The 22310-nt window shown below is 39.1% G+C and overlaps 1 protein-coding gene across 1 annotated transcript in view; it reads left to right on the top strand.

The window, feature by feature from the left end:
- LMO7 (LIM domain 7) overlaps nucleotides 1–22310 on the top strand; it is a 131978-nt gene that overhangs the window by 90666 nt on the left and 19002 nt on the right. The window contains exons 13-19 of the mRNA XM_006901130.1: nucleotides 9512–9626; nucleotides 10922–11083; nucleotides 11960–12066; nucleotides 15333–15393; nucleotides 17002–17058; nucleotides 18939–18964; nucleotides 20083–20187. Of these exons, the coding sequence (XP_006901192.1) occupies nucleotides 9512–9626; nucleotides 10922–11083; nucleotides 11960–12066; nucleotides 15333–15393; nucleotides 17002–17058; nucleotides 18939–18964; nucleotides 20083–20187 (633 nt within the window). The remainder of the gene's footprint in view (nucleotides 1–9511; nucleotides 9627–10921; nucleotides 11084–11959; nucleotides 12067–15332; nucleotides 15394–17001; nucleotides 17059–18938; nucleotides 18965–20082; nucleotides 20188–22310) is intronic.

Below are 22310 nucleotides of genomic sequence, written 5' to 3'. Positions count from 1 at the left end.
ATCTCCTCCTGTACCAGTCAGATCTGATTTGACGGTACACTCACACAAAAATAATAAAATAAAAATTAAAAAAAAATTTTAAAGAAAAGAAGGACATCATGTTTTGAAAGGTAAAGGTCAGCAAGAGGGAGGAAGACCCACAGTGAAAATGAATTGAGACAGTGACTGCAGCAGTGGACCCCAGTGTATCAGGGATGGTAAGGATGACAAAGGAAGAAGAGGTTCAGATCTGTTGTTCATAAGGTTGCGTCATACTTGACTCAGTGGTACATAACACCATTCTTGATTTCATTTTGTTGTTGTTGTTAAGTGCCGTCGAGTCATAGACGGCTCATAGTGACCCTATTAATGAAAAACCGGAACACTTGAATAACTTTCATTGTTTCTCCAAGTTCATAGGGTTTCCGGAGGCAAGCTATTTCGGAAGTGGATGCCACTCCTGCTTCTAAGCTTGTATTAATTGGAGAGCTCCACCAAACACTGTCCACCACCATGGGTGACCATTATTGCATTTGACACATCAGTGTCACACTGTTCAGCATCACAGCAACCACGAGTTACTTCTGTTCAGCAAATGGACAGAACAGTGCTATACATGTAGTAGAAGGTTTGACCCAGAAATTAAAACCAGCCTGAGGGCTGCAGATTAAAATCACCCACCTTTGGCTTGGTGCTCTTTCTCTGTTGGTATGCAAAGTCTCTGGGTCCTATTGGGCTGGCTGGATGCCTCTTACTGGGAGCAATTGCTTTCATTTACTTTAAATAAAACTATTTTCAATGAACATGATTTTGTTGAGTTGATTCAAACCCTAGAGGTCAGAATGGAACTGCCGCCAGGGGTTGCCAGCCTGTGATGGTTATAAAAACAAATTGCCACATCTTTCTCTCTTGGAGAATTGGTAGGTAGGTCAACATCTTAGTGAGTGCTTAGCAACACTGTATCACCTGACACCAAATCCACTCCCACCTATTGAGTTCCCAGAGCTTTGTCTTTATGGAAGCACACTGCTGCATCTCTCGTGGAGCAGCTGGTGGGTTCTGGCTGTCAACCTCGTTGGTACACCCAGTGCACCTTCACGGCTTCTGTTTTGTCAATAGTCATATGGATTTGTGCATCCTCTAGTGGTAAGAAGCTGTGCTGCAATCCCAAAGACACAGCTCAAATCTACCAGCTGCTCTGGGGGAAAAGGATGGTCAATCTCCCAGGTGATTTACTGCCTCTGAAAAGCTGCTGGATGGTCAGCTATGGGTCGGTTACTACTCAATGGCACATGGCAACAGCAACAACTTAGAAAACCCACAGCAGATTTTTAACCTGTTTGAGGCTGGGCTGAGACCATACATTTGTTGCCATTGAGTTAATTCTGCCTCATGGGAAATTAACTGCCCTATAGGAGACATGCACTAACAGGTAAATCCTTTGTTCAAAGGCCCACAGAAGGACACTGTCCGAAGTGCTCAGAGCAGCCCTGAGGTCCCTTATGACTGGCTCCCAACTCCCTTTGTGGTGTTTATTGAGCAGCTAGCAGGTGTTTATTGAGTGCTCACTGTATGTCACGCTGAGTTGTATTCGACTTGACAGCACCGGACAACCACCATCACCACCACGTGTCAGGTAGACCTACTGTTCCAACAGTCTAGCCTATTCTGTCCTTCAAACTCCATCTCGACTTGCTTTCTAGAACCGTTGCCTCAGGTTCTGTAAAGCAGTAATGACAAGCTAGATGATGTACCTGGACGTTTTTGTTTACATGTCCATTTCCTGATCCCTAAGCCAGAAATCTAAGCTGGGTTTAGAAGAGCTTGTGACACTAGGGATATCTTGTCAAATGTTAGATGGGTCTTGGCTGAAAGCAGAGAGTACCAAAAGAATATGTTTCATTGACTACACAAAGGGTTTGACTGTGTGGACCATGACAGATTGTGGCTGACTTTGGGAAGAATGACTTCTCCACCCATCATGACTTCAGAACACTTCATTGTGCTCCTGTAAAACCTGTACTTAGGAAGTGTAGAAAGCAAGTGTTTTTTTCACTCAAAGCTGAAAATATTCATTGACTGCTGCCTGAATTCAGTTAGCCATGTAGCTAACTATGTACGAATTAAATATCATTTTACTTAGCTGTTCTGAAAATTGCTGACTCAGGGTGTATATGATGTTCGACCTGGTTTTCTTGGGGGAAAAAAAAATAAAATAATTACACGGCATCAATCATATTTCCTTGGCATCTTTTGGATGTTTCATGTAATCCTCTCAATAACCTTGCAAAACAGGTAGAATTATCCCTATTTTTGCTGATAAAAATCATGAGACTTGAAAGTTCTATAGCTTGCCTCAGGCTGGTTAAATTGGTTATCTCTAAACTCAGTTTTTGTGCTCATAAATTCTTTTTAATTTTTCCATGTTCACTTTTGAGGACTGCTTTAAGTAAAACGAAGCCTAAATGCTGGCTGACTTTTACTTCTCAGCAGTTTTTTTTTTTTAACTTAGAGTTCGTTGAAGTATTGGGCGGCTAAACAGACGGTTAGTGGTTGGATTCAGCTGGCTGGCCCATGAGAGCAAGATGAGTGATTCATCTCTCATGAATTTACAGCCTTTCAGTGCCTGCGGGGGCAGCTTTTCTGTGTCCTGTGTGGTCACTCTGAGTTGGAAGCAACTTGGTGGCAGAGAATTTGGGGTTTATTTTCTTTAGGGCAAAAATGACTTTTGGGTTCATAGAGCAACATCAATCTTGAAATGGTTTTGAAGAAAGACCTATGTTGAGACCTTTCAGAATCAATGCAATCTGAAATACAGCATATGGCATTTAAAATCTACCTGGTAGGTGTTACTAACATTTAAAACTGGGATGCAGCATAGTACCCAGCAGGGTCTGCAACTAGATTTCCGACAGCTGTGTGGAATGTGGAAGGGAAAAAGCTGGAAGGAGAAAGATGAGGTAGAAGGGGACCATGGGAGTGTGTGGCATGGGCTACACTGAGACTATGACCCAGGGAGGATGTGATGCAAGACGGATACAGACTGCGGGCTTTAACACCACTGTAGTAAGCTTGTGTATGGCAGGAAGGAGAAATGGGAGGAGGGTGCGTCATGTGGAGTTGGACTGTGGAGCAATTAGAAGGGGGTGGAAGAGCAGGTTTCAGGAAGAAGATAATGAGTTTCGTTTTGGCAGCTTTAACAGTAGTTGAAGACAGGACAATGAATAAAGTGACTGAGGGTGGTTAGGGAGTCAAGAAGATTGACAAGGGAACACCAAAGTGAAAATGGAGAAGACAGAAGAGGAACACAGAAGGAAATGGCCAGAGAGAGAGGAAAAGGCAAGACAAATAGAAAAATGGTGACTTCAGTTGACAGTTTTGTGAACCCGGAAGTAGTTGGTGTACCTGATAGGATAAGGACTAAAACCAGGTTTTATAATTAGGGAATAAGCTTGGAATTGGTTGAGCAACATAGTAGGGCTGAAATGACCATCTTTCTGTTTAGAAGGAAGAAGAAAAAGTCGGTGTACAGTAGTCTGGTGAAGGAGACCAGCTTGATTATTGGGCAAAGCTAGGGTTTAAGGTCCCTCCATTTAGTTGCTTGGATCTGTCATCAAGACCCTTGGTACCCGATGTCTGGAGATCAGAAGATGTGTAGCATTAGAAAAGTCTACTGTTAGCGATCTTTCCAAAATCCTGAAGAGTAATGATGTCAGTTTAAAGAGTAAGGTGTGTCTGATTCGAGACATAGGCTTTCTGGTCACCTGCTGTGCGTCTGAGAGCTAGGTGATAATAAGGATGACAGAAGAATTGATGCATCCGAGTTGTGGTGTTGGAGAAGAGTGCTGAATATCCCATGGACTACCAAAAATCAAATAGCTGTGTCTTGGAAAAAGTGCAACTAGAGTATTCCTTAGAGGCAAGGATGATGACTTTTTATCTCACATACTTTGGACATGTTGTTAGGAGAGGCTATTCGTTGGAGGAGGACATCATGGTTTGAAAGGTGGAGGGGCCGGCGAAGGAGAGGACCCTCAGTGAGCTGGAACCTGCAGCCTTGGGTTCACAAGTGGCAGGGATGATAAGGATGGCCAGGATAGAATATGGCTCAGATCTGTTATTCATAGGGTCACTATGACTTGTGACAGCAACTACATGTCATTTTCTCACCCCATTAAGACTCTAGGGCAAGGGAAGACAATAAATTCATGTGTTCAAAATACTAAGATGATGTATTTGTTTTTTCTAATTTTATAGTCTGGATTTATTTTCCGCTTTTTGATGTAATTTGATCAACTGAAGTAGAGTTCCCCTAAGTTAACTCATTTGTTTCAGAGTTTGAGGAGAAAAGCTTTCTGACATCCTGGTGCATAAGCTAGAAGTCCCAGAGCGTTGTGGAAGGTTAACATGCGTGGCTGCTCACCAGAAAGTTGGCAGTTCAAGTCTACCTAGATGTAACTTGGAATAAAAACCAGCCATGGAAACTGTGGAGCACAGTGCTGGTCTGACCCACAGAACTGACTTGACAGCAGCTAGTCCTGGTCTTACATAACTCGGACTAGTTTTTTATTAATTCCCATTTGTAATAATTTTTTTAAATTTTATTATTTTGTGTGTGTGTGTGTGTGTGTGTGTACCATCAAATCAGATCTGACTGGTAAAGGAGGAGATTGCCACTTCTTCTCCAGCAGAGCATCTGGTGGATTTGAACCACATACCTCTGGGATTGTGTAATAATTTTTTATTATTTATATTCAGGATTGGTCCTACATAACTTGGACTACATAATAATAATCATACAAAACCTTGGACTAGTTTTTAAGACTCTTAATTCAAAGGGAGCTCTGTGGCCTTGTGGCAAGAAGCGATGCTGCAATCCCAAAGGCTCACTGTTTGAATCCACCAGATGCTTTCCTGCAGCAGGAGGGGCAAATTCTTCCTGTGCCGGTTGGATCTGATTTGATGGTACATGGCAAGAAAACAACAACAACAACAACAACAACAACAACATCTTCATTTGTTAGATGTAATAAAAATAAATTGTCTCGTTGATAGTCAATATCATATTCATATCTTTTTAAAACTTTTGGCTATACACTTCAAAGTCTGATCTATGGCTGGGCAATGTCAGCTTTCAGTATACGCTGTTATTTAAATTGCTCCTAATTTGAGAGAAATTAATATGCTGGTATGAACGGCCTAGTGGCTAGAAGTTGCACCACAATCCCAAAGGCATGTGGTTTGAGGCCACAAGCTGCTTCGTGGGAGGAGGATGGGCAGTTAACTTCGTCTGAAAACCCACCAGAGGGTCAGTTATGGGTCAATTTTGACTCTGCAGTACACAACAACAACCACAACTACAATAACAATGTTGATGGACACTGTATTTTATCTTTCTTAGATGATGGAAACCATTTGGGCTAGTGGGTTTTTTTACTTTGGGGTTGTTTCCTCCCCGCCCTGCCCCATCATCAAGAATCTAGGTTTTTTTCAATAATTTTATTTCTGCTGTTAATGCACATTTCCCTTTTATCGTCTGTGAAGCTTGGGGTCTTTATAGAACATTTCAAAACAGAACAAAACCAACCAATTGCTTTACGGGTTACTATACCTCAAGTATGTCAGGATAGAATTGTGCTCCACAGGGTTTTCACGCATTTTTTTTTATTTTATTTTTTTAATTTAATTAGGTGTTTCTGGGTGTGTTTGAGCCTCCAGCCTTTTGGCTATAAGCCAAACGTGTTAAACATTTGCTCCATCTAGGGGCTCCATGTGGGAGCTCTGGTAGAGAGTTAACTCTGTACAGTTGACCCAGAAGCCCCCCTTCGCTCTCAGGGTAATCCGTCAGCCAGTCTGAGAGAGAATGATGAGCAGTCTCCTCTCATGAGGTGTGTAGGATGGAAATTCTCCGGAGGCTCCGCTGAGTCTGAAGTGACTTGAACACAATGAGAGAGAGAGAGAGAGAGAGAGAGAGAGAGAGAGAGAGAGAAGGGGAGTCAGTGGAATACTTATAAAAACCCATTGCCATCGGATTGGTTCTGACTCTGAGAACACTTGCCCGGTATTTTTCAGAGGAAAAGGAAGACCTACAAGTTCTAACTCTACTCTTTATGGAACAGATTATATTTGAATATAATTATAGACTCACCTACAAGGAGTCTCAAGGATAATCTAATGTGAGAGGCCAGGCTTCCTCAGGATAGCTTAGAGTCTCTGGGAACCGGTGACAAGCAAACAGCACTTTCAGGCAATTTCTCCTACTAAACCCACATTTAATACCTTAATAGGGAGGTGTGTACACAATTATATTTGAAAGTAGGTTTTGAAAACCCCAAACGTGAACATTGATGTTGTAGTGATAGAGAAGGTTCTGGCAGGTTCAGCGTCCTGTCTGAAGTAGCCTGGTTGATGGATGTCAGACCAAAACAAACCACAGCTGTAGAGTCAAGTCCTTCCAATTCATAGTGACCGTAGTGGACATGGTCTTTTCATCTGCTTCCTGTGCATGTGAAAGCTGTTCAGTGAGTAAGAAAGACTGAACAAGAATTGATGCTTTGGAACTGTACTGTTGACAGGAGCATTGAATAGCCCACAGACTGCCAAAAGAACAAAGTTTTGGAGGAAGTGTTGCAACAAGGGGCCTCCTTAGAGACAAGGGTCATAGTGAAACTTGTCTCACATACTTTGGACATGTCAAGACGGGCCAGTTCTTGGAAGAAAAAGACATTCATCTTGGGAAAGTAGAGGATCTGTGAAAGAGAGGAAGACCCTCGTGAGATGGATTGACAGAGTGCGACAGTGGGCTTGAGCATGGCCAAGTTTGTCAGGATGGCACAAGATAGAGAATGGTTTTGATTTGTTGTTCGTAAGGTCCTGTGGATGATAGTCAACTCAACACCACCTATAACTCTTGGGCAGGAAACAGTTGTTCCAAATTTCCAAGGTTATCAGTCTTACAAAAGCAGATTGCCTCATCTTCCTCCTGGGTAGCCACTCAGGGGTTCAAACCACTGAGCTTGAGGTTGGCATATGGACTCTGTAACCATCACACCACTACCAGGGCCCTTGTTGTCATAGATGGCCATGTAATTGTCCATGTGGGTTTGTTGTCCTTGCTTGTACAGTCCCAGAAAGTCCCACAAGAGTCTTCCAGGCTGTTACTATACCAGAGAGGTGACTTCTTGCCCTTTATTTAACATATTCATAAAGGGATTGCTTTATTTATTTGTGAGGGAAAGCTAATTCTTCATGGTCTGGTTCTTCTGGTCTAATATAATTGTGAAACTCTTCCCATCTCCTCTTTTAGTATATTCTGTTTTATCCTATTTTGGGTAGAAAAGGATAACATTCCTTTGTCATGTCCTGCAAAGTATTCTTTATGTAGTTTGAGACTGTTTATTAAATCTCCAGCCTGCCTTTCATTCTTCAAGCTAAAAAAACCTCAATTAGTATCTTGAGTATCATACCCATCATTTGCCTCTCTGCCCTTATATAGTTCTGCACTTTTATTGGTTTGAAATCTAGTTTTTTGGTTTGGGGTTGTATTGGTTTTTTTTCTTTTCATGAGAGTGGGCAAGCTGACCACTTACTTTCACTGAGTCATCTCTAACTTAAGTGTAGGGTGGTTTTGGTTAAGGAGTAAAATGAACCTATAATTTTCTCTATTCTTGGATTTTTATTGCATTATTCAGGTTGGTATTCACGAGGTAGATTATTAATGATTGTCTGACTACCTTCATCTGAAATTCTGTCTCAAACTGTTTTAAGAGGGAATTTTCTCATTAAAACATCACTACATTGGCCACATTATTTTTGTCTTTACTTAAAGAGACTCACTGTTGAAAATTCAGTTAATTACTTCTTGAAGGCAAAGACCATGTCTAAATCGTATTATTTCCCCAAGTGCCAAGTCTTGTGTCTTATGAAAAAGAAACCATTAAGGAATATTTGTTTCTGTCAATTATGACTCCTCGTGATCCCCTATGTTACAGAGAAAGTAGCTTCAAGGGAAAGCTATATTAATTTTTATGTAGATACATGCTTTGGGCATGTCGTTCACAGGCTCCAGTGCTTGGAAAAACACATTATGCTGGGAAAAGTGGAGTCAGAGAAAGAGAGGAAGATGCTGAACAAGATGAATTGACACAGTGACTATAGCAATAGGTTTTAGCGCATCAGAGATAATGAGGATGGCACAGAATAGGGCAGGGTTCAGATCAGTTGTTCAGGGTCAGCATGAGTCCTGATAGACTCAGTCACACCTGAGTGACACCTAACAACAGCAACAACAACATATTATGTGCTGTTGAGTCTGAACCAACCCATGTCTGATCCTCCAGTGAGTTTTCAGAGACAGGAAATAGCACTGTAGGAGATTCGACCACAGAACAGCTAGTGGATTTGAAGCACATGCCTTTGGGTTGGCAGCACAGCTCTTTACCACTAGGCTACCAGAGCCCCTATATCACCACAATGCAGGTCTAGAAAGCCACACACCACTTTAATCTTTTATGAAGTAGACTACCAGGACTTTTCTTCTTTCAAACCTTGAGCCTTAAGTTGGTCATCAAGCAAAATTCATTGGTGCTTTCCAGAAGAGATTAATAAATGGTTATTAAATGAATAGCTATTAATAATGTTACAACACTTAGTGTCTCTGTGTATTCATATTTCATAATATGTTCTCTAGTTTTGTTCTTTGTTGTTGTTATGTGCTGTTGTGTTACCGGCGACTCATGTCATTCTTATAGACCACTTTAATTTTTCTCAGAACAGCTCCACTTGCATTTTAAATTTGCTTTATAGTTGGAAAAACTTAGACAATAAGCTTTATGAGTTTCCCAATTGATTCTAGGTTTGAGTTGAACTGCTAAATTGAAATGGAGACTTTTTAAGGTCACTATTTAGGGAATAAAGTACATTTAGGAAGATTTTTAAAAAATAAGATAAACCTAAGTGCTTTATGATTTTAAAGGAGGGAAATGAAACACAAACCTGAAAAACTCATGTATTTTAAAATTCATCTCCATTGCTCACCTAAACAGACAAGCAAATGAAGTCTGTAAGTTACAAAGGAAAATGAAATGTATCATGGTCTGAGTGTTGGACAGAACTTAAAAATATTTGGTTTGTAGAATGATTTAAGGAAGTCTTGTGAAATCTAGAATTGACTACTCTGTAGTATCATGATGGAGTAATGAACAAAAGATTTGCTAATTAGCCCCAATCATACGATGGGAAAAGCCTTTTCAGTAGTCCACATATGCATAGTATTAATGTGAAGGAAATAATTTATTGACTTGAAGATATCCCGTATTATTTTAGCAAAAGAAAAAAAAAATCAGCTCTGTTAACTCTGGTATTTATATAAACGAAAGTTCCTGCAAACTCCTGGAGGAAGAATGCAGCTTCTGGTTTACCGTGAAATAATTCGAGTGTGCCTGGCAGGCGGCCTCCCTCCCTCGCTGGATAGACTTTCCCCCGTGTGGGTGCCAGGGACACCTGATAGCACAGTTTCATGTTTTGTTTGCAGGATCAGTTCAGCGATATGAGAATCAGCATAAACCAGACGCCTGGGAACAGTCTTGAATTTGGCTTTACAGTAAAATGGGATCTTTCCGGAGTCTTCGTAGCATCAGTAGAAGCAGGTAAATCTTGCATTTGGCTCTGCTGAACTTCTGCTCTCGTGTTGTCCTGTGGTGTGAACAGACCTTTCTTTTATCAGGGGAGGAAAAGCAGTGTATGAAGGCTTCGTAGAGTGAGGAGAGATGTACCCTCTATTCCTAGAGGGTTCCGAGTACCAGATTGTTTATTCTCCTTGCCTTACCAGTTTTCATTTTGAAGAATCGTTATTTTATGACAATCTTAGTTTGTTTACACTTTAAGTTACTTTTTTGAAAATGGTAACAAATGGTTTTTGAAGAAAGATAAGAGCTTTCCTTGTTCAGCCATGTTCTGTGACTAGATATGTGCTCTTTTATATGTAAAAGGTCTTGGGAAATCTAATACATCTTTCACCTAAGGACAGAACGAAGGCTGCATAGTGGATTAGACTTGGGGGGACGGATTGTATAACAATGAAAGAATTTTTCTTTTACTTTTCAAAGAGAAGAGCAAACTGGGAGGGGCGGGGGTAGGCAGGGAGGAAAGTGCAACAATGAATGGAAATCCAAAGTCTCTGTAAATGTTCATTAAAATGAATAATAATAATAATAATAAAAAGATATTAAAAAGAGAAAAATATGCAAGTGAAAATTTATTTTTAAAAAAGAAGACTTTTTCTGAAAAGATCACAGCTCAATGACTACCTGGAGTAATACCAAGTTAATCTGGGACACTTTTGACAAAATGTTACAAGATCTAAAATGAAAATTCTGTGGTGTTTGAGAGGAGTTCCTTCACCTTCTTTAGCTATAAGCATTTTCATGTTAACACTGGTTATTTAAATGAAATTTCAAAATAGCTTTAATTAGATAGGGTGTTGGAACAGCAATTTAAAGCGGTTTTAAGTCTCCAAGCTTTCTGTCTTCCATTCCTGAGTGATTGTAGAATTTGGAAGTTTAACTGAATGCGATGTTTTACACATTTTTTTGTTTAGAAGTAACTTAAGTTTTTCCTTAGGTTTTAGAAGGCTAGCATAATGATTTTGCTGACAAGATGAGCTTGTCATTCTTTCTTTAATGGTAAGGAAGATGTCCACTATAAATTTTTTTTTTAAGAAAACCTTTGATGTTATGAATGATGTAAATACTCCTTTATTTGTGAGCTTAAAAACCCAAAACAAAACACCTCACTGCCTTTCCTCCACCTGAAAAGTAAATATGAGAAGTGCTTACATGAGATGAATATAATTTTTCCTTGATTAAAATAAGCAATGATCAGAAGATCATCTGTTTTGGGGTTTGTTCTTATCTGACTGTTTATTTTACTTTTCATTGCTTAGGTAGCCCAGCAGAATTTTCTCAGCTGCAGGTAGATGATGAAATTATTGCTATTAACAACACCAAGTTTTCATATAAGGACACAAAAGAGTGGGAGGAAGCCATGGCCAAAGCCCAGGAAACAGGACACCTAGTCATGGATGTCAGACGCCATGGAAAGTCTGGTGAGTGGCTTTGACCACCATGTCTGCTTTACCAAGCTGGGAAATGGTCTTTTAGCACATGGCTGTAACATTGCTTCAGTAACTTTTTTTTTTTTTTAAATACTTAATTTTTTGGCTTCAAGCTGTTTTGTATTTATATTGTCACATATCCTAAATATATCCTTGAAAGTTCTGTCAAAAATCCATCTTTGAAACTAGCCAACTTACTGAACCCTAGATTACTGGCTGTTTTAATTATGCACGGACTCAGTATTGCGTGCAAATACACACTTGAAGGGTATTGCTATTGTATCTGCATTCAGGAGTCGTGTAACGATTTTTAATACTAAGCATCACATTATGCTTTCACTCTCTCTACCACATCCTGACTGTACCTGATGTGAGAGAGAATGTGGTAGGTTACTTTTCTGCTGCTGATTCTTAAAGAACTTTCCATGTGCATGCCGTTAAATTATTTACTTGTTTATTTTTAGCTATTGAGGTCAAGTAGGAGAGGATTAAGTCTTTCTTATCCTAGTAAATGATATTGTAAAAATGCAATATTCAGCCCAGGTTTATTGACTGGTTCAGTAAATTTGCTAGTCCTGTCATCATTAACCTGATCTAACCTTTGTGTTTTGGGGAAGGTGGTCTGTAGACAGAAGCCCTGAACACTCTTCATTTCTTTCTATCTGCCTGATTTGTTTGTCTTGTATATGTGCAGTTTTTTTTAATGTTTATGTGCATTCAGTAACTTTGTTCTTTCTACTTCAACATTTATGTGTGCTTCTTTCTTGACCTCCATGTGCCAATCAGACTGGGGCAAAGACCAACCTTCCCTGCCATTTTTACGGCACAAAACCCTCAATCTCACCAGTATGGCTACCAAAATTATAGGTTCACCTGAAACAAAGTGGATTGACACAACTTCTGGAATTTACAACTCAGATATATCCTCAAGTCTGTCAGTAACGACTGATTTCTCTGAAAGCCTTCAGAGTTCTGTAAGTATTTTAATTGCTCGGGGGCATATATACAGGGCAAAAAAAATTATAGAAATTGTGCGTTTGAAAAGCATAGTATTTATTTGAATGTGTATGTCTTGCTACCACTATTAAAGCATACATATCTGAATAAGGTGTTACCTTAGAGTAATGAGGATAAAATATATATTTGAAAATTATAAGGAAATCCAACCCAAACCCATTGCTGATGGGTCAAGCCCAACTCATAGCAACCTTGTAGAACAGGGTAGAAGAGCCATATGGAGTGACCAAGGCTTTAGTCTATATGGAAGCAGATTACCCTGTCTTTCTTCTGCAGAGTAGCTAGTAGATTTGAACTGCTGTCTTTTGGGTTAGCAGTCAAATGTTTAACCACTGTATCATCATGGCTCCTCCTTAAGACATTACTCCTTGATAATTAAGAGAGTAATAATGATGTGTATAATGTTAAACCAAAAGTTCCCATAATGTCATTTGGGGGATTTTTTTTCACCAGTCTTTCATCATTATATTCTCCTTTCATATATTTTGTGAATATAAAGTAGTACTTATGTAAAATTACAGACTCTTTACTAGTGAAATGAATGCAGTAATTGTGTGCAATTGAAAACTCTGTGAAACATTTTTAGTCCATTCATAGGTGATTTGTTGAGTAGACTTTCAGATGTACTTAAGGGATATTCAGCTGCATTAGCAGAATATGGGAAACTTAGAAAGTCAGTGAAATATCTGAGTTTTATCTCAGTAAAGCTGTTATTTTATCTCAGCAAAGTATGGCTAATGCTGAGAAGAATGGGAATCCCAGAACAACTAATTGTGCTCATGGGAACCTAAACTTAGACCAAGAGGGCTGTTGTGTAAATAGAGCAAGGAAACACTATATGGTTTAAAATGAAGAAAGATGTGCATCAAGAGTGTATTGTCTCTCCATATCTATTCAGTCTATATACTGAGCAAAGCCTGGATTCTATGAAGAATGTGTCACCAAGATTGGATGAAGACTCATCAGTAATATTAATAATGATGATGATGATGATGATGATGTTGTAATGCTGATGACACAATCTTGCTTCCAGAAAAGTGAAGAGTACTTAGTGTACTTACTACAGAAGATCAAAGACTGTGGCCTTCAATATGGATTGCATCTCAATGTCAAGAAGACAAAAATTCTCACCACTGGACCAATAGACAGCATCATGATACATGGAGAAAGGATTGAAACTGTCAATGACTTCATCTTCTTTGGATCTACAATTAATACAGTTAGTACCAGCAGTCAGGAGATCAGGAGAAATATTGCACTGGGAAGTCTGCAGTCAGGGACCTGTCCAAATTATTGAGGAACAATGATATTAATTTGAGGACTAAGGTGCACCTAATTTAGACCATGGTCTTTTCAGTACATTGCTATGCACCTGAGAGCTGGACAATGAATAAGGATGACAGAAGAAGTTGCTCTCTAAATGTGATGTTGTCTTGGAGAAGGTGCAACCAGAGTGCTTCTTGGAGGCAAAGATGATAAAGCTTCATCTCACATATTTTGGGCATGTTGCTAGGAGAGGCTGTTCCTTAGGATCATCATGCTTGGGAAGGTTTAAAGATGAGACACTGAAAGAGAGGAAGACTCTCAACCAGGTGGACTGATAAACAGTGGCTGCAGCAAAGGGCTCAGGTGTGTCAGGAATGGTGAGGACGGCACAGGGTGAGCCAGGGTACAGATCTGTTGTTCATATGGTTGCTGTGAGTCCTTCTCAACTTGAAGGCACCTGACTATAACAACAACAACGATGACAACAAGAAAGCTGTTAATAACAGAGAAATGATAATGAAGGATTTTTTCCAAGTCTCAAAGCACTACTCTTTATCATATCCAATTTTTAAAAATGTGGTTTTGATTTATAGTCTGCTCATTTTAATTAAGCTAATAATTAAATTTAAGCACTCAATGAATTATTATTAGTTTACATTAACTGCCTGGGTATTATTCCAACAGTAAAGCACCCTATTTTTTTAAACTAAGGGAGTTTACTATGTGTTGTAAGAAAGATTTAACTACTAGAAAAGTTTAGATACTGACTATACTGCTTAATCATTGCTAAATAAAAACAAAATCAACCGATCATTATTTTCACCCATCATGTTTCTTGGAATATCACTGGCTGATTAAACTTAAAGGCACTGCTATCTGCATGTAGGTAGTCATTAAGTATTCCACAAATATTAAATATTATTATTCAATATTGAATAACAACATTAGATAATAATATTGAATATTAATAATAAAACAAGGAATTTTTGATTATATTTAAAAGGTTATAAACCCAAACCCTAACATACTGCCTGCCATCCAGTCAGTTATGTCTTCTAGCCATAGGGAGCCTAGTGGTAAAAAAATTGGGCTGCAGTCTCAAAGACATGTGGTTTAAATTCATTAACTGCTCCCTGAAAAGATGCACAGTCTCCTCCCATATGATTAACTGGCTCAGAAAAGCCACTGGAGTATCAACTGTGGGTTGGTTCCCATTTGCTAGCATACAACAACAACAAGAAGAAGCTACCCTGTAGGATAGATTACAACTAACTGGACCATTGTGTTTCCAAGGTGGTAAATCTTTGCAGAAGTTGACAATTTCATCTTTCTCCCATGGAGTGGCTGGTGGGTTGGAACCACCACCCTTCTGGTTAGCAGCCCGATGCCTTCAAGACAGTGCCACGAGAGTTCCATAAAAGGTTATAAGGGACACAATAATATCCTGAAGTGTCATATTATTAAAAAACATCTTCTTTCTCAATCCATACGTTCACAGAATGGAATACAATACAGCACGCAGGAACAATGATTTGATAAATCACTATCTAACTTGAGAGGGACTGGAGAGCATTGTGCTGCGTGAACTAACTCAGTCCCATAAGGACAAATACCGTATATCACCATTATTGTAGAACATGTATGAAGATATAAGGGGAGAGTGGTGGAAGCAGAGGGGTGAGGATGGGTGGGTTGGGGAGGGGGTGGTTAATCATAAGATGAAACAATTTGATGGGTGGATAAAGGAAATGGGAAAGATCAGTGTGCAAAACAATGTATATAAACTTTGTAAGTAAATCAGTATAAAGGAAAAATTTTATTTAAAACAAACAAACAAATCTTAAGGAGAAATGCATGATTTAGGCCAAAAGTGCTATTGGACAGAATGTTGTTTTGGTTTTTTTCACCTATGTTTATTAGAGTTAATTTTGTTAATCAGCATTTTCCTCCCACTCAGAATACTGAATCCAAAGAAATCAATGGGATTCGTGATGAAAGCGGCACTTTTGACTCAAAAGGTAAAGATCACCCTCATGATATGGATTTGTACATAGGAAAAGCAATAGCAGTCAGATTATGCTGTTACAGAAATGAGAATCTGTGAGTGCAAGGAAAAGTGACTGGTTAGCAGGCCCAGGTGGCGCCCGGTGGAAGGGAGTTTGGTTCCAGCACTGTACCAGGTGTCGCCCGGTGGAAGGGCGTTCGGTTCCAGCACAGCTTCAGCAGTTTGCTCGGTGTGCCAGAACCAAAGAAGGAGGACTGGTTTCCCAACACACTGCCTTCTTGATAGGATATGCAGGCAAAGGGAATCTTATTTGAATTTGAAATGAGTAATGCTGCCTTTATAGTTGTGTGAGAGACAAACTTGGAGGCAGCTACTACTTCCTAAGGAAATGCTGCTGATGGGAATAACAATTGTTAGCAAAAGCACTCATTTGCAATTATAAAGCTCTTGGATTCTGTGTAATGAGTTACCACTCTTCCTAGTCATTCATAAATAATGTTACCACCAAACACTATGTGTTATTCTGTGGTTAACAAAATAAATAAGAAAGGTACAATCCACAGAGGTGGGGAAGGGACACAAAGAAGATAGCTTCATGGCGCTAGTCTGATGGGCAAAATGGTGGGCTTGCATAGGTGAATTTTAGTCCTTACTCGCCAGTTCAGGAATTTTTAGTCCTAACTTGACTTGTCAGTGACTTTTCACTTCATAACCTTGCGAAGGTTAGAAGTGACTGAAATATTTCAAACCACATTCTTTAGTAAAGGAGTTTTTAAAACAAACATGTTTTCCCCCTTCATAATATAAATCTAAGATATCTGAGTTCAATTCTGCCAGTGACAAAGGCAGACAGAGCATACTAATAAAAAAAATCCCACAATTTTAAGCAATTACAGTTTGGTATGTGTCCCCTATTAACTGAGAGTCTTGCCGATGGAAAGAAGCAGGAATTAGTATCTCATACAGCCATTTGTGAATGAAGTATCATAGTAATTTACTTAATCTGTGGGGAAAAATAAGATGATAATGTTTCTTATTTATCTGACTAAACACCATTTGGTTTAATTAAAAAAAATAATGTATTAGAATTTGAAGACTAAGCCTAAGTCGTCGTAGAAGATTTATTTTTATTTTAGCATTTGCTTTTTTCTTTCTTTGGATATACTTTACTTTGCTATACTTCTCCCCATTACTTATCAGTTCTTTGCTTACCAAGTTTGTGAAACCTCTTAGTTGAACAGATTGTTTTGTGTTATAAGTAGTCTGGGATCATTTAGCATAGGCCACTCTTTTCAGTCTTCGTTTTACCAAAGCTTTGAGATCTGGCATGAAGCTGGTACATTGACTTTTCAACTGAAACTGTGATGCTTTCTGCAAAAATGTGTTAATAAAAGTATTTCCTCCTTGTACTAATTTGAATGTGGTCTAGACTACTAAAAATGTGTATGTATGTTTGCATTTAAATAATCTGGGTCTTCTATGACCATGTCTTTGTTATTTTATTAATATTGCTGTAGGTTGGAAAGGTATATACCAAGTTTCATTTAGCTTTCCAGTAGTGAGAGGTAAACAAATGATGTGATATTGATTGACTCTTTTTTTTTTTGCATTTTTCAACTAGCATCTGAACCTATTTCTTTGAAAAACTTAAAAAGGCGATCACAATTTTTTGAACAAGGTAAACGACAAAGTTAACAATTCATGCTTTTTCATGGAATTGTTCCACTCTCCACTCTTGCTCACGGTCTGTGGTGCCTTTTCCATCTGGCTGTCATATGACCAAGCTACATAACCCATTTCCATTCTTTTCCCAGGGTCACGCGGTTTTTCTTACAGCTCATGGGTCTACCTCTGTGGTAATGGGTCTTTTGCGTGTCCTTTGAATACCTCTAAATTTTTTTTTTCTTCCTTTTGAAACTGAGATGCTTTTAAACATACACTTCTTTCCACTGGTTAACAGTAAGAAATGAGCTGAGTGAAAGCTTTGCTTCCTGTGATTGCACAATATTCAATTGCACCAACATACAATTGACCACGTTTTTTAAAGCCAGATGAATTTTTGGTTTTGAAGCGGGGGGGGGGAACCCCAAAAAACCCAATGCTCACAAATCCAGAAACAAGAGCAAAGTTATTTATGGTTGTTGGGGATGGTGGTTTGGGATAGTTAATGTGATTGCTCTGTTGAATTTGAAGTCAATGAAAAAGAAATGAATTTGGACTGCCAAAGTGAACAAGAGGATTTGGAGGTCATCTGTGTTGGTGCAGTTGGGTACGGCTGCCTCCTGTGTGCTGTGCATGTCACATTTTTCTACGTATAATTCCCTGCTTCACAAATGTAGTTCAAGTTCTGGGGTTTGCTGTCAAGAACTTAAAAGTAATAGCCAATGTTTGAGATGCAATGGTACAGCCAGAGGAGAGTGTGCGGTTGCAATCTGAAATGATACTGTTTCTTACTTTTAAGATAATAAAAGCATTTATAGATTCACCTTATATACTGGATAGTCACAAGATTTGTGCATTTCACATTAATCACAAAAATTTGATAAATTGTATCTTTCTTCCTTTGGTGCATTACTTTTCCCCCTCTAGTATGACTGGAAATACCTTACAAGTTATGCATGCCCAGGGTCTATTTGTGTCAGTATTCTTAGTGTTTTTCTTTGTTGTTAAATTCCTGTTCTTTCTGTCACTATTTAGTGGAAGCAACATGATTCCTCTAGCTCAAGGTGGCTAACAAAAGACTTTTTCCAATTTTCATCTACTTTTCTTTAACAGGTTATTGTAGGGAAGAGTAGTTTCTTAAATATCAAAGCAGTTTTCTAAAAATACAAAAAATCATTGTGTAAATGAATCATTTATTTGATGATAGTTTCTGTTTCAGGAAAATTTGAAAATTCTCTGACAGTATATTTTTAAAAATTTGTTTATCATTTTAAAAATAATTATACTATTTATGGATATACACAATTTTGTGGACCTCTTAAATATGAAAGGAATGCCTTCGAGCATGTACATAAACTTTGAGCATTTATGTTGCAAGTCATAGGAGAGGAAAGGAAAACATTTCTGGAACATGTCTGCTGTGGTGGCTTAATTATGAAAAGGAGTTTATCAGTCGGGAGGACTGAAAAAATGTGACTTTCGGCTGTCACATTGTAACCAAGTAGTGGCAAGTGAAAATTTGAGTTTGACAGATGTTACAATATTTGAGGTTGTTTGTTTTTCTATCAGGGAAATGTCTAGGAGATGAAGCATTTTATGACTAAGAGTACCTAGTTACTGTTTACAAAAAAGTTAAATAGGTACAAGGAGTACAGTTTGACTTTCTGACTACTATCTATGGTTTATCTACTTTTTATTGTCTTAGTTTGGATGATGAACAGTGAAGGGATGGAACTCAAGAAAAAAAGCTTTTACACATTAAACAAACATTGAAGTCACTTAGTATACTGGCATAGAGACGACTAGAGATAAAACATTCAGAGAGGAACTATTTTGTGAAACTAAGAGACTTATGTCTTTATTTTTGTCATTGTTCTCCCTCATTCTGTAATATAGGAAGTGCTGATTCCGTGTCTCCTGATGTAAGTAGTGTTCATTTGTAGTTTGGAATAAACAAGGTGCACTTGGGTGGGGATGGCTAACTTACTATACAATGACATTGATTACAATTCTTTTAAGTTGTGAAAGAGCATATAAAATAGTAACACCTGTGAGTTGAAACCCCAATTGTGCCGTATAAAGGCATTTTAACCCTTGGTACTGTCTAAACAGAGTGTAATATGAACGGTTTATGTATGTTAAGAGCATACATGGCAAGTTTCATTGCCTCCCTAACCAGCAGAAATGAGTAGTGCCCAGTTACCATTACTGAACTGTTTTGAGTTAGATCTATGTAGACCCTGGTCAAAGGCTGAGAAAGCCTAGAAGAGAACCTGAAACTCAGCTGGAAGCGACACTTGCTGAATCCAGTGAGGCTTGAGGAATTCTTGAATAATCTTTAAAACTTGAACCAAATCTCTCCTGTGGAGCCGTCATTATTAAACTAATCAATAACCAGATCAGTAAAGAAAATTTGCCTTGCGCACCGTGTTCTTACAGGCAGTGATCGACATTTGGCCCTTTGCATCTGTGCTTTCCTCATCTGTGGATTCAGCCAACCTTGGCTTGAAATATTGAAGGGAAAGTAGCAATTAAGTAGTCAAAGCAATCCCTCAAAGGCTCAGAAGTAGCATGAAGTGGTCGCTGTACAGCATTTAACATTATGTTAGGTATTGTAAGTAATCTAGAGATGATTGAAAGTCTATGGGCTCCATACCATCACTATGCCATTATCTAGGAAGGACTCAATCATCCATGGAGATCCCTTTCAGATATTGTATATTAGCTCTAATATATAACAGCTATTATAAAGCACAGATGAGAACTTTAAGGGGAAGAGAGCCTAGTTAATGGCAATAAACTAATGAGTAGAAATAGTGAGAATTGGGTCACAATGTCAAGTGTGTAACCAGTGTCATTGAACTGTTGAATGAATGTGTGTTTGTCTGTTTATTTCTACCCCAAATAAGTAAAATTAACAAAACAAAACAAAACACCCAAACAAACCCTCAAAACCTTAAATCTGCAGAAGTAGTTCAGTGGATGACTTACTGGCACATGCCCTTCCTCTGTTTTCTCCTCCTCTCTCCTAACTGGCCAGCTTCCAGTCCCAACTCTCAGTGCCCCGAGTCGCTGGGCTTGGGATCAAGAGGAAGAACGCAGGCGTCAGGAGAGGTGGCAGAAGGAGCAGGACCGTCTGCTGCAGGTAATGGTGGATAATCGGGAGAGTGACCATCAGGCTTTCTTGAATTCTTTTAATTCGTGCATCCACATTTTAACAGAACTCCAAACAATAACTCCATTAATTAAGAAATCTTTCTTTGTGGCATATTGTACACGAAACAAGAATCTTAACATTTAGAAGACTCATAGAGTCATTGTTTTTAAACAAATCATTATTTATGAACATCTGTGCATATTATTTGGAGGCTCTGGTGGCCTTGTCTCAGGGACTGGGCTGCTAACCCTCATGCTGCACCTCTTTGTCATTTTGAATCCATCAGTGATGCTGTAACAGTGAACCTGAGAGATGGGAAATCTCCCCTCGTGTGATTTACAGCCTTGGAAAGCCAGTGGAGTGTGAGCTCTGAGCGGGTTCTGACCAACAGCAATGAGTTGAGTCTGAGTGCATATTAATGGAGAGAGTGAGCGATTACAGTCTTGAGTATTTTCTTACATGAGTGAGAGGTTTAGTCTTTGTAAAGACTTGATACCCATAAGCTACTTATTTGCTTTACTGAAGACAACTTCGTTCAATTACCTGGTAGCTTACAATGAATTGCAATCGTAGTAAAAGAATGTCCTCTGCCATTTACTCAGTACCATGTGGGACCATCCATCAGGTCTCCAGCACTGGAAATCTTAAGGGTAGGAGGCAACTCATCTTTTTCTCTTAGTGTGGCTGGTGTAGTAGTAGCCCTTAAGAACTCCTTAGGCTCTGATGTTGTTTTTACTGTGTACCATAGAGTTGGAACCAACTGCTAGCTGACCCTCCAGCAGGTTTTCAGAGGCAGTAATTGCGCTGGAGGAGATTGCTTATCCTTCTCTCACAGAGCAGCTGGTGGCCTTGAACTGCATGCCTTTGGAATTGCAGCACAGCATCTTGCCACTAGGCCCAACCAGAGCTTTCTGATGTATTAGATGACAATTAAGTCACTGTCAAAAAAGATTTCTATACAGTTGATTCTGACTCCAGGTGATCCCATGTAACAGCATTGTGTCCCAGAGTGTTTTCCAGGTTGACATTTTTCAGAATTAGAGTGCTATGCTTTTCTCCCAGGGTGCTGTCGCTTGGACTCAAGCTTCCAACCTTACAAGGAGCACTGGAGTGTGTGTTAAGTACATTGCGCAGGGACTCTGAAAGGTGGGCTTATGCTGTTCAGAGTCAGCTCCAGTTCACAGCAATCCCTGTGTACAGCAGAGCCTGTCTGCTTCTGTGCCACCCTCACAGTCTCTGCTGCGCTCGTTGTTACAGCCACTGTGTCAGCCCAGCTCCCTGAGGATCTTCCTTTTTTTCACTGACTGTCCACTTTACCAAACATGATGTCTTTTCTAGGAACTGGCCCCTCCTGATAACATGCCCTTTGACTCTAAGGTGTACTCCTTTCAAGTCAGATTTGTTGGCTCCTTTGGCAGTTTATGGTGTAGCCAACAGTCTTCACCAACACCACAATTCAAATGCATCAGCTCTTTTTTGGCCTTCGTTAATTGCTGTCCAACTTTCACATGCTTATGAGGTGGTTGGATACCCCGTGGCTTGGGGCAGATGTGCCTTAGCCCTTAAAGTAACAGCCGTGCCCTCTAGCACTTTAAAGAAATCTGACACCAGCTTTGTGCAATGCAATAAGTAGTTTGATTTCTAGACTGCTACTTCCATGAGTGTTGATTTGATCCAAGACAAGCATATCAGGAGTGAAAATTCTAGTAGAAAATATTATCTTTTTTTAAAAATTTTTTTATTTTTTACTTATTTTTTACAGAGGTTTTGGATTTCCATTCATTCATTGCTACAATTTTCTCCCTTCCCACCCCTCCCCACCAGCTCGCTTCCCCCTCCGAAGAGAGAAAAAAGAAAGAAAAAAAATTCCTTCATTAGTATACAATTCCCACGTCCCTTCCCCCCACCCCCCACCCCGAGTACACTTCTCTATGCAACCTTAATTCTGGATTCCTGTGCTAACCATAATACTCAATCATATATCACTTCTAATCTGTTTTTTCCCTCATCTGTTTCAATACAATATACATAATGACAGAAAAAAACTGGATAAATTATGTATATTGTATTGAAAATATTATCTTTAATACCATTAATGTATTAATGCATTA

Source organism: Elephantulus edwardii, unplaced genomic scaffold (genome assembly GCF_000299155.1).
Source record: "Elephantulus edwardii isolate Elephantulus edwardi_28Jun2011 unplaced genomic scaffold, EleEdw1.0 scaffold00309, whole genome shotgun sequence".
Taxonomy (NCBI): Eukaryota; Metazoa; Chordata; class Mammalia; order Macroscelidea; family Macroscelididae; genus Elephantulus; species Elephantulus edwardii.
The sequence above is the reverse complement of the archived record's forward strand: the minus strand, read 5'-3'. Positions and strand labels throughout refer to the sequence as shown.